At 43.0% G+C, this 12,119-nt stretch overlaps 1 protein-coding gene across 1 annotated transcript in view; it reads right to left on the minus strand.

The window, feature by feature from the left end:
* LOC147021223 (uncharacterized) overlaps positions 1–12,119 on the minus strand; it is a 95,049-nt gene that overhangs the window by 50,240 nt on the left and 32,690 nt on the right. Inside the window, 2 exon segments of the mRNA XM_085890425.1 lie at positions 8,569–9,679; positions 9,815–9,943. Of these exon segments, the coding sequence (XP_085746551.1) occupies positions 8,569–9,679; positions 9,815–9,943 (1,240 nt within the window).

A 12,119-nucleotide genomic window follows, 5' to 3' on the forward strand; every position in this document is an offset into this window, starting at 1 on the left:
TTAATGGAGGAGGTTTGAAGAATGAGTGAGTTTGATGGAGGAGGTTGGGTGGATGAGTGAGTTGGATGGATGGATGAGTGAGTTTGATGGGTGGGGTGGAGGTGGGGGGATGATGCAGGGAGGAGGTTGTGGGTGATGGGGGGCAGGGGGGTTGTGAGTAGTGCTGGGGGGGCATTTTTGTGGGTGATGGGGTGGTTGTGGCTGATGGATGATGGGGTGGAGGGGGGGGGTTGTGGGTGATGGACAATGGTGGGTGTACTACTCGTCCACCCAACATCACATATAAACCCACTCATCTACCTAACCTCACCGATCAAATTCACTCATTCACCCAACCTCACCCATCAAACTCACTCATTCACCCAACCTCACCATCAAACTCACTCATTCACCCAACCTCACCATCAAACTCACTCATTCATCTAACCTCACTCATCTAACTCACTCATTAACCCAAAAGCCTCATCAAACTCACTCATTCACCAAACCTCACCCATGAAACTCACTCATTCACCCAAGTTCACTCATTTAACCAACCTGGGCATGAGAAAATGCGTCCAAACCGTGCCAAACTGTCAAATCTCGCGAAATAATGTGTGATTTGGAACGAGATGAAAACAGAAAATGGCCGCCGCAGAATTGCTGGTGATTTCTACGGACAAAAACAGTAGTTCCAGTTGTACCTGCCCAGCACAAAAGTTAGGCGCCATTGGCGACCGGGCGGCTGTTAATTTGCACCTCTGACTGACGCCACCAATATGAACTGAGCTGTTGAATGCGGCGCAAAATATCCAAAGAAACTACCGTAACCGAGTATTGTGATCCGTCCTGTCCCCCATACCCGTCGTATACCTGAGGGAACATTTATGTGAAGTTTTCCCTTGATCTGTCCAGCTGTTCTGGAGAAGATTTTTATGTTTTCGGATAAATCCAATATGGCTGCCAAACCACGTGACTGATTACATCAAACGTGTGAACCTTTTGTTCCTCATGAATCGGCAGTCATATTTGCAAAGTTTCATCTCGATCTGTTCAGCCATTTCAAAGATGATTTTTGAAAGTTAAAAAAAAGAAGAAAAGAAAGGCTGCCAAATCACATGACCAATGACATGACCAATACATTTTTGGTGGACCATTTTATCCCGTGATGACACTCAAAATTTTCATACTGATTGGATGTGGCTTTCTACATATACAAAGACGTCATAACGAAGGCACATATGACATCATAAAAAATAATAACATTCCCCATGAGAAGTAATTGCTATGTGCCAATTTTCAATTTTTTTCTTCGTGCGGTTTCAGAGATACAGAGATCCAAATTTTTTCCAACAAGGCCACACCACGTGACCGTTGACGTCATAATTATCAGTAAACATTCTACATGAGTAGTCGCACCAGTGGTGAAAAATTCGTCTCAATCTGACAATAAGTTGTGGAGGTAAACATGAAAGTTCGGAGCAGACAAACAAACAAACGGACCCAAATGCAATTCCCTCTCTCCTTCGGCGAGGATAATTACAAGCCCCCATTTTCGTTGTCCTTTCTGACACGCAGGGAATGCAGTGAATAAGGTCTTGCCCTCATGAACAGATTAAACAAGAAGGGCACTGGGTTGAGCACAAACCTCCCCCAAACTGATTAGTTTACATTTTGGATCCCACTAATAGGCCAGATCTGGATTCAGACCTGAACCAACATCGAATCCGCTTGTTCTCGTCACCCAACCAACTCATCCACAACTTTTTGAGGCACAAGCAAACAGAGGTGAAAACACAACCTCTATCCACTTTTGGTGGGTGAAGGTAATGAACTGTTGTTATTTGTCGGCAAAGAAGCTGTGAACATCCAAAGGCTTTTTTCGTGAATGAACTTGGCTGGAAGAATGTCCCCACACTTATATATGAGCCATCCAGCCAGGGTTCGAATTTCGGACCAGCTTCAACAATGGATTCTGCTTTGCTGGCAGGTCGAGGCTTCCCTGTGTGCTGTCCTTCGGCTGGAAATGGGCATCCCATCCACTAACAATAGTTGGTGAACGTTAAAGATCTCATGGTGTCCTTCGCAAAAAGAAGGTGATCTATCGTTGACCCACGAAACAAGTTACAAATTATTGGCCTCATCTACTGGAGGAACTGCAACAGCAGCATAATCGTGGTGCCAGCAAAAATACAACCAGTAGCCAAAGGCTGCCTTCAAAATAAGTAAATGAATGAGTGAGTGAATGAACACAGTTGCTGCTCTTCATTGGTTCTTGCATTCTTCCCTGCTGAACTTGATGTTGCAGGATTGGTTGCTGTGGTTGCAGTTCCAGACTTGGGTGGGAAGGACATCTTGCAGTTCAAAAAAAATAATTGAAATAATTGCTTGAAAAATAGTTGGAGAGCCAAACATAGTTCTGCTGCAGCCATGTTTTATCTGTGTCGTAACGTTAAGGTACACGGATACATTTTGTTTTTGATCAACATGTGACCAAAATCGATTATCGTGTGCCATTACATATTCCCAATACCACAGAGAGAGCACTTCTGATATTAGCACTTTTCAATATTCTGAAACTCTTGATATATTCAAGTTTCATAATAAACAGTCTTCTTATTATAAACAATTTCAAAATATTCACGTTCTCCCAATATTCTATTCGAGCAGGTACCCACACAACATCAACTTAATATAAAATGTCTGACTTCACAACACTATGCAAACAACAGTCAAAAGTATACAATAATATCTGAAGTTAATATTATGCAGCTTTGTGCTCTCAAAAGATGCTGCTTAAACCATCCCGCACCACCCCAAGTTCTCAACTCCCCCATGTGATTTGCCCAAGAAAGATCATGGCTGATCGGGAGAGAACTTCATCAAGAGTATGATGAAGAAAGTAGAAGGGGAGGGTTTGCCAGTTGGTACATTTGGAGAGAAATCGTGGAAGTGGGAGATTTGTCAACCCATATTCCAAGTGTTTGACCAGCTTGTGAACTTTTTTCTAGGTCTGAAGAGAGGAAAGAGGTTGCAGCCTGTCTGTATGAAGGATGAGGAATGTCATGGCACAGGGAGTAGTCATCAGGAAATCGATGAAGGGGATTTTACAGATTCAGAGAGATCATTTCGGATTCCGGTGAGTGCAACACATTGACTGCGAGAGTTGATGAAGTCAGGAAGGCATGTGTGGAGTTGGCCTTGGACGTCATAAGCAGAGACTTTGAAGAGTAAAGAAGAATGCCAGAGTGTATCCAAAGCACTATGTGTACAGAGAGATGACCTTGATCTAATTTCTGATATTGAAGGCCTCCATCCATTGTTGGGTGACTTTCAGTAGCATGTCCAAGGCAGAGGGACCTGTTCTGAATCCAAATTGATCTGAGATGAAGCTGTTGGGGAAAAGGTATGATTTTATGTCAACTGCGATGACGGATTCCATGACCTTGCTTATGATTGGAAGTGAGCGAGAATTTAGGTGTTTGGCTTTTCCCCCTTTGCAGTGATGCAGTGATGTCTTATGCAATGCAGTGATGTTAGCTGATTTTCAAGGAGATAGAAGGTGACCTAAGGCAAACGAAAGGGTGAAAAGGGGAGAAAGAGGATGTGCAACAGCCCAGGAGAGGGGAGCACTTTATATGTTTTTTAGTGCAAAAGTTTGGTTCAGTGTTTTTCTGGTAATAACTACTGGGGAATCCAAATATGCTTTTCTTATGAGCTGCAACCCAGGTGATCATGGTGAAAATTGCACATTTCTATAACCATTGCCCCCGTGTTTCCAACAAAATTGTGGTGTTGGGCAAACACAAATGGGCTGAACTCGATTTATTTTTTTTTTTTATCATAGGATGACAAATTACCCCAATCATTGATCGTCTCGAAACCCTCCTTCAGACGATGCAATCACTTTCTCAATTACGTCACTAATTCGGTCATTAAAGGTCGCAAAGTCACAAAATTCGGAATGCTGAAAATTGGTACAACACAGAATATTTCACCATAAAATAGCTTATTGATATTTTCACAATTCCAACAGCCATATTTTCCAGAGAAGAGTCAAAGAAACATTTTCGAATGCATTAGATCATTGTAAAGAGCTTGACACACCATAAATTCTCAATTCAGAATTGTAATGTAATTGTAGGCGATAGGAATAACAGTATACAGACTGGTTATGGCAATCACAACAATTAAAACTTTAAATGGTGTGCCTGTTCATCATAAGACCATAAATTACCCCCTCTCAATGATTGAATTTATACTTTGTTCTCACCTCTGCCACCAAAGGTGGATGTAGGTTAACTTTTTCACCCCTGCCTGCTTGATTGTTACTTTATATTTTATTTTATTTTTTCCCCTTCGTGTTTCGATCGGTTTGGTTAGTTTTTGCCAAGTATGTTGGTCTTTTGCATTTGTCTATCTGTCTGTCACACAATTTTTGGCCACAGTTTTAAAGCAATTGTTCTGAATTTTTTTGTGTATGTACTTGACCGGCCAAGGACAGCAGCATTTAATTTTGGTGAAGATCCGATTCCGGATCTGAGAATTGTTTAAAGCAATTATTTATCATTGAGAGACGGGGCCAAATCTATGTATTGAATGATATCTCGAATAGTTGTGGACCACTTGTGATAAAACGAGATGCAAGAGTTGGCTGAGGTGACAAGAACAACCCCATTCGATTTTGGTTAAGGGTCGGATTCAGATCTGACCTATCGGTGGGACACACTCGCCTCCAGCCGAAACCACTCAACTGATCGTTCTGAAAAATTTTCTCAGATTAATATCACCGACCTTGGAATGGTCATGCATTGAATTTTGGTAAAATTAGGTCGAGCAAAAGGGTCCACATCGACGAATCTGCCAATTTGAGCCAAATTTTCTAAAATCCTCAAATTTCATGTAATTGACTGGAAATTTTGAAATTCGGCTGAGATCAAGAGATTCTGGAGGTTTTGGCATGTGTGAAAATGAAATAAAGCCACAAACTCTGGTGTCTCCAGGCGTTTATAAGCATTGCAATGTATCCAGCAATTTGTCGGTATGATGATCAGGCATTCGATGATATGAATGAGGAAGTGGAAATTTATCATAAAGAAATCGTTGCGGCCTGTTCCAAGTCAAGGCATTACATAGCAGGTCAAAATCAATGGCAAATCAAAACCCCAGGGAGGTTACCAAGCATAATGCCACCTTGATAAAGGATAATTAAATGAGGCCGTAAGTTATCTTCAAAAGGTGTATAAATTAACCCAAACACCCAATTTTCATAATGCACGACCTTGGACTTCCCTTCGTGTGCATGCAAAGTTTGGAGTCGCAACATTTCATGGTTTTGAAGTTATGGAGGAGACGGACGGACGGACACACACTGACATTTATTTTTGAAGATTTACATTGTGATGATGTTGTCTGAAACAGAGTTAAGATACGATAAATTACAGTGGTAAGATGGAATCCTGCGACAAAAATTAATCGAGCTGTGCCTATTTATGGTTGCCCTCCCCCATAATTTTGTTGGGAAAGCGGGGGACATGGCTGCATCGAAATCTGCAATTTTCACCAACGTCGCCCAGGTTTCCGCTTGAAAGACAAGCACATTTGAATTTTCCAGACATTGTAACCCATAAAACACCGAACCAAACTTTTGGACTAAAAAACTCAACTTCTGGACGACAAGAGCAGCAGAGCAGGTTTTTTAGGACGTGTGACAATGAGAGTCTGAACTGATTCCAAACGTCATGGCATCCCATCATGTTTGCTTCAAAATCTTGTGTCCCCAACCACTCTCTCTCTTTGCACCCACCTTACCTCATCACAACCAACTGCTCCTGTCTTCTTTGTCTTTTACACCTGATAAGTTATGAAAGTTTCTTGCAACCCTTGACTCTGCAAATGGATTGGACGGCATCAGCTCACGTGTCTGAAAAGCCTGCTCTGCTGCTCTTACACTTCCTCTCTTTGCCCTTTTCACACTCTCATTTACAATCAGTAATCTTCCATCTGCTTGGAAGTCAGCAAACATCACATAAAAAAGGGACAAAAAATGGATTCCCTGAACGACAAACCAATAACCTTGCTTCCAATCTTAGGCAAGGTCATGAAATCCATCATCACAGTTGGCATAAAATCATCCCTTTTCTCCAACAGTCTCGACTCAAATAATCAATTTGCATAAAGCCCAGGTCAATTTGCCTTGGAGATGCTGCTTTCACTCTCCCAACAATGATTGTAGGCCTTTTTGGCAAAGAACATGATATCAGGGCCATCTCTGTCAGTATATGTTGGGCTTTCAATATGGCTTGGCATCCTGCATTTCTCTCCAAACTGTCTCTTGCATCCTCTCGAATCCCAGGCCAATTGCACTTTTGGATGACTGACTTCCTCCACTCTCGTGCAAACATGTGGCTCTCAACAGAATCCTTTCTTCTCCTTTCCCTGTCAAGGCTGGAGTTCCACCATCGCAGTGTTCTCAGCACCATTTTATTCCAAATCTTCATTAATGACCCCACTGTCTCTCTGGAAAATCCTCCTTTTCTCTTTGCTGATGACTCCACTCTCTGCCATGACGACCCTCATCCTTCTGACAGACAGCAGCCTCTTCCCTCTCTTCAGCCTTTGACAAAAATCACAAACTGGTCAAACATCTCTCTCACCCCCTCTCTCCAAGGACCATACCACTTTCTCAACAACCCCCCTTGAAGTCACGCAAACTCTTGGGTCTCACTCTCAGCCAGCCACATTTCTAAGTTGGCTTGCAAAACCCGACTGGACAACCTGCATTGTGCATAGTTCTCCCTTAGCACACCTGAGCTCTTATCCTCCGACATCGATTTCATCCACAGCTTAATGGAGTGCTGCTCTCCCATCTGGGCTGGCTCCCCTGACTCACATCTTGTTCAGCTTGATGCTGTGGAAACCAAGGCTTTCAAGATCATTGGAATCTCTCACGATGAAGCCGAGTCGATGGCTTATCACTTTGCCATCGCCGAGAGGTCGGTGGTTTCTATCTTCCTCTGACTCTTTTCTGGTCTTGCAGCCTCGACATGCTTTCTATCCCAGTTACACACAAGAAACATGCAGTGCACCAGTTGACTCTTGTTGGTTATCACCATTTTGATTTGATGAGGTGGGAGGAAGTTCTCCGAGAACTCAAAATCTCCATGCCCTATTGGTAAAGGGTCATGGTTCATGAACCAAACTGTGAAATGTCATTCTCATCGTCTCGTTCCATGGGCTCTATTCAAAATCTTCACTTTACCTCTGATAGGCTCCACTTTCCCAGAAATGATTTTTAAATACGCAGTCAGGATTTTTTTTTTTTAATCATTCGTGCAGCTCTGACTATCACTGGAATCATTTCATATTTCTTCAATTTCCAAGTCCACTTAACCTCATTTTAGAGATACTGGTATTTGTTCATGTTCCTGATTTTTGCAGCATTTCGTCCAGCAGTCATTGGGAACTGAAACCACAATCAACAATGCTGACTTTTCCTTTTTGTGTTTGAGCACCATTTCCAGATGCAACGCTTTGTTTGTGATGTCGACACTTGATGGGATAATTTTGTCATGTGCGAGCATTACGTGTTCATTTTCAAGGATCGGACTTGGTTTGCATTTCCATGATTGTTCTGGGACCAGGATGTTGAAATGTTTACAAATGTGCCAGTGGATTACTCAACGGACGCTGTCATGTCTTTCTGTGTCCAGCTTTTCTGCCAGGAGTTATTTTTACACACCAAGAGGAGGTGACTAGTACACTCTGTTTCTACTCCACAAAACCTGCTTTCGTCCAATTGGTTCAATCGTTGCCATTCTCTGAAATGCATTGGTGCTGTCTCCTTGATCTTGAGCATTTATGATGACTCGTTCTCCATCCCAATTAATTTCTCCATCCCTTGTCGATCCGTGACCTGTCTAGCTCTTTTTAAAATCTTCCTGCTCTTTTGTCATGGTCCCATTTGTTGGAGTATATCTGCTGATATTTATTTTTGCAATCTTTATTTTTCTTTTCATTGCAATCATTGGGTATGGGTTTGTTTCTGTTTTGTTTTATTGTGTCATATCCATCATTTGCACCTTCTTTTTAAAGTTTGTTGCTCAATGGAGTAAGGATCCCTTTTCTGGTTTGTTTTCTTGCCTGTGTACAAATCTCATCAAAAAGTCTGTTGAGCTATTCCCATCCTCTGCAAGTCCGACACACGTTGTTTTGTGCACTTGGTTAAACTCCATCACACCGTCTCCTCAGTCTCGACTTGGTAAGTCCAACCACCGTTTGCATCGGTTTTTGGAAAAGATCTTATGAATAGTTTGAAGTTTCCTTGCTTTGGTGTCTAAATTGTTGATCTCCAATAGTGACCAGTTTATAATTGCACAGCTATATTAGAATAGCAGCACTGCAAATTGGTGTATTGCTTTGGTTTTGGTGGAGAGAAGAGATTGGAGAGAGGGATGACTTCAGAATTAGTCGTATTCTGCGAAGATACTCTTCACTGATTATTTTGCACATTTTTTTTGTGTTTAACCTGGAAGCTTTCTTCTGTTCCGAAGTATTTGAAGGATGCTTCATTTTCTAGTTCCTGTATGCCCTTTTGTGTGGATCTTCATATGTATCTTCAAATGGCCTTTTTGAGAGAAACCTTCATCACATATGGAGCATATGTAAGGACGCTCTCCTGTGTGGATCCTCACATGTATTTTCAAACTGCTTTTTCGAGAGACACCTTTATCACATATGGAGCATTTGTAAGGACGCTCTCCTGTGTGGATCCTCGAATGTATTTTTAAATGGCCTTTTCGAGAGAATCCTTTATCACAGGTGGGGCATTTGTAAGGACGCTCTCCTGTGTGGATCCTCATATGTATTTGCAACATATCTTTTCGAGAAAATCCTTTGTCACATGTGGAGCATTTGTGAAGTCGCTCTCCTGTGTGGGTCCTCATATGTATTTTCAAACTGCCTTTTTGAGAGAAACCTTTATCACATACAAAGCATTTGTAAGGACACTCTCCTGTGTGGATCCTCATATGTGTTTTCAAATTGCCTTTTCCAGAGAAACCTCTATCACACGTGGAGCATTTGTAAGGACGCTCTCCTGTGTGGATCCTCATATGTTTTTTCAAAATGCCTTTTTGAGAGAAAGCTTGATCACATATGGAGCATTTGTCAGGACGCTCTCCTGTATGGGTCCTCAGATGCATTTTCAAACTGCTTTTATGAGCGAAATCTTTATCACATGTGGAGCATTTATAAGGACGCTCTCCTGTGTGGATACTCGTATGTGCATTCAAATTGCCTTTTTGAGAAAAACCTTTATCACATGTGGAACATTTGTAAGGACGCTCTCCTGTGTGAATCTTCAAGTGGTCTTTCAAAATGCCTTTTCGAGAGAAACCTTTATCACATATGGAGCATTTGTGTGGGCGTTCTCCTCCGTGGGTCCTCATGTGTATTTTGATGTTTCTCAGTGAAGTAATATCTGCACTGCATATTTTACACTTATAATGCATTTGCCTTTCGATCACATTTTTGGGTTTGTTTAATTTAATATTGATCTTTGTGCTGTGTTCACCAGACGTGAACGTGTATTTTGAAGATTGTGAGTCTTGTTCTTGGGATTGTTTCTTCAAAATAGACATCTTCTTCATTCTCAAGCTGTTCCTGGACCTTATTTGTCCAACTGGACTTCTTGTTTGTTCTTAAAAAAACAAACAACAAGAAGTTATTTTACCTTTTTTGTCAAACTGCAAATGCAAAATATTAAAAGATTTGAAAATTTTTAGAAACCTTCAATTCAAAAGACTGAATGTTCATTTTGATGGTTTCTGCTCACCTGTTGCAGAACATAGAGGACTGCCATTTGTCAAATGAGCATCTGAATCTTCCTTTGCAGAAGCAGATCTTAAAGTTTCTGAGACAGATAAACATTTGTGTCTGGATTCCACATTTACAGGACAGAAATCTGAAAATAATGAAGGACATGAAGTTGAAAACACTGCAAATCTAAATCTGTTCAATCGCGAGTATGTAATAGATGTCACTTCCATTCTTTAATGTTGAGCCTTCAGGCTCATTAATGCTGCCGCTTTACAGGGGACAAATCGATGTGTTTGATACAAAAACAACAAAACACACACACAGTTGTGGACGTGAGGTCGGGCGCGAGAAGACCACGAGGGGGGAAGCCACTTTGGGTTCTCACCAGACTCTCCGGAATTGCACAAATAATTTCGTGACACGGAGGGTCGCTAATTTACCGTGAATGCCAATAACTCGACCACGTGACTTTTGGTCCTCCATGTTATGAATACCATTTACGTAATTATCACGTGATCTAATTACCAGGGGACACACCCTCGGTCTACCTTGTTCAAACCGGATCACCTTACCGGATCAGTTACAGCCGAGCGTTACTGCCCAATGACATACCAGCAAGAGAAACACATCGTTGGAGGATAACGTCGCGGCAAAGCCAGAATAAGAACCATGCTGGACCAATGAAGGAAAAATATGAAAACGAGCTGGGAACATATTGTTGCAGTGCCGGGTATTGGTGGCGAGGACGACCGCTTGCGGGAGCAGTAGAGTCGGCCCCACCGTACACCCAGAATTTAGGTCGTGACTCTCGGATAAGTGCGAAAGGCACGGCTCCCTCACTGGACCATGAATCGCCAATAATTCAACCGCGTGGGGAAGGGTCAATTGCCAAACTTCAATATACCTAATTACCCACGCTGTCATGCTCCCAGGGAATTCACACCCTCGACGGAACTCGAGCGGAACGAGCCATGACCGAGCCCGAACCATGTGCAACCCGAGAGGAGGTTACCAAGGCCCGTTGGACCAAATGAACAATTTAGGGCCTCGCTATTTCTCAACACACCATGCCAAGCCAATGAAAGAAACACAGAAACGAGCTGGAACATTGAACAAAAGTGATATTTATTTATAATGGGTCAGGGGAGCATGCAAGAAGGCAGAGTTAACCGAATAAAAGGAACGCAATTTACACACACGGCACTTCAACGCTTCTACTTAAAAGATGGGCCCACACGCAGACACACCCCCCCCCACCCACCCCCCCAAAAAATGGTGGCCGCAGCCTTTATTGATAACCCCAGCTCGGAGGGAAGGTGAGCTGGAGAGAAGGATCTGGCTTGGACCTTTCCACTTCGTGCGGTTCTCGACGATCTGGCCCAGCAGGACTCGAACCCGCAACACGATGCCGCTCCAAGCACCAGGTATGGAGGGTAGCGTCAGGCGCTGGCTCGCTCCACCGGCAAAACAGGCGACGAGGCAGGCAAAGAAAGTCAGCTGGGCAGGCAGGCAAGTGATTCTCCTCTGGCTCGCAGGCAGGCAATTCACGGCGAGAAGACTCTCTCGGCCGGTCGCCCCACACAATTATCCCTTTTTCTTGACAGGTGGGAGGGATCCATCTCGTGTAATTCCCCTTCTCATTGAACAGGCGTTTCGGGAGATCTCCCGGCCGTCCGAGATTGGTCGGAGGGGGGTGCTCATTTTTCCACCCCTCGACCAGGAAGTAGAGCAGCAATATGTTGCGTTTGCTCCCCATTGGCCGAGAGGCGGCAGACATGCTCGCATTCCTCCGATTGGCTGAGAGGGGTGCCAGGCCCATATTTGGAGCGAAATCCAAGACGCCAACGTCCAAAGAAACCCCGCATGGCACATTGCACTCCGCCCACGGCTGTGCTTGACACGCATGCATGTGGGAAAGGCCGATGGTGAAGAAGCGAAGATGGGCGTTGTTGTTGAAGATTAAAATGTAAAAATCCGAACTATAAAAATAACCCACAGCGCACGTACAATTAATCACCTATTAAACATCAGATGGGACCCTAACGAGAAACACATACTTATTGATACAGCTGTTCTATCGGAGCTGTTTTTTTGTGTGCAGTAAGCTTCCAAATCCGCAACAATATGACCAAGCATTTATTTACAATCAAGGGAGGAAAGGTATGTGGAACAGTAATTTGGGTTTATTGGTATGTGCAGCAGAGGATAGCAAGGAATTTGTGGGTTGTGACAAAAGGCAAGCAATTTACAAAAGCAAACACAGAGCAGACTCATCCCGTTATCAATTCTACAATCCTAACTTATGCTTCGATGGGAGCCAT

This window comes from Eptatretus burgeri, chromosome 8, assembly GCF_056783735.1.
Source record: "Eptatretus burgeri isolate ZD-2024b chromosome 8, Ebu_testis_v1, whole genome shotgun sequence".
Lineage (NCBI taxonomy): Eukaryota > Metazoa > Chordata > Myxini > Myxiniformes > Myxinidae > Eptatretus > Eptatretus burgeri.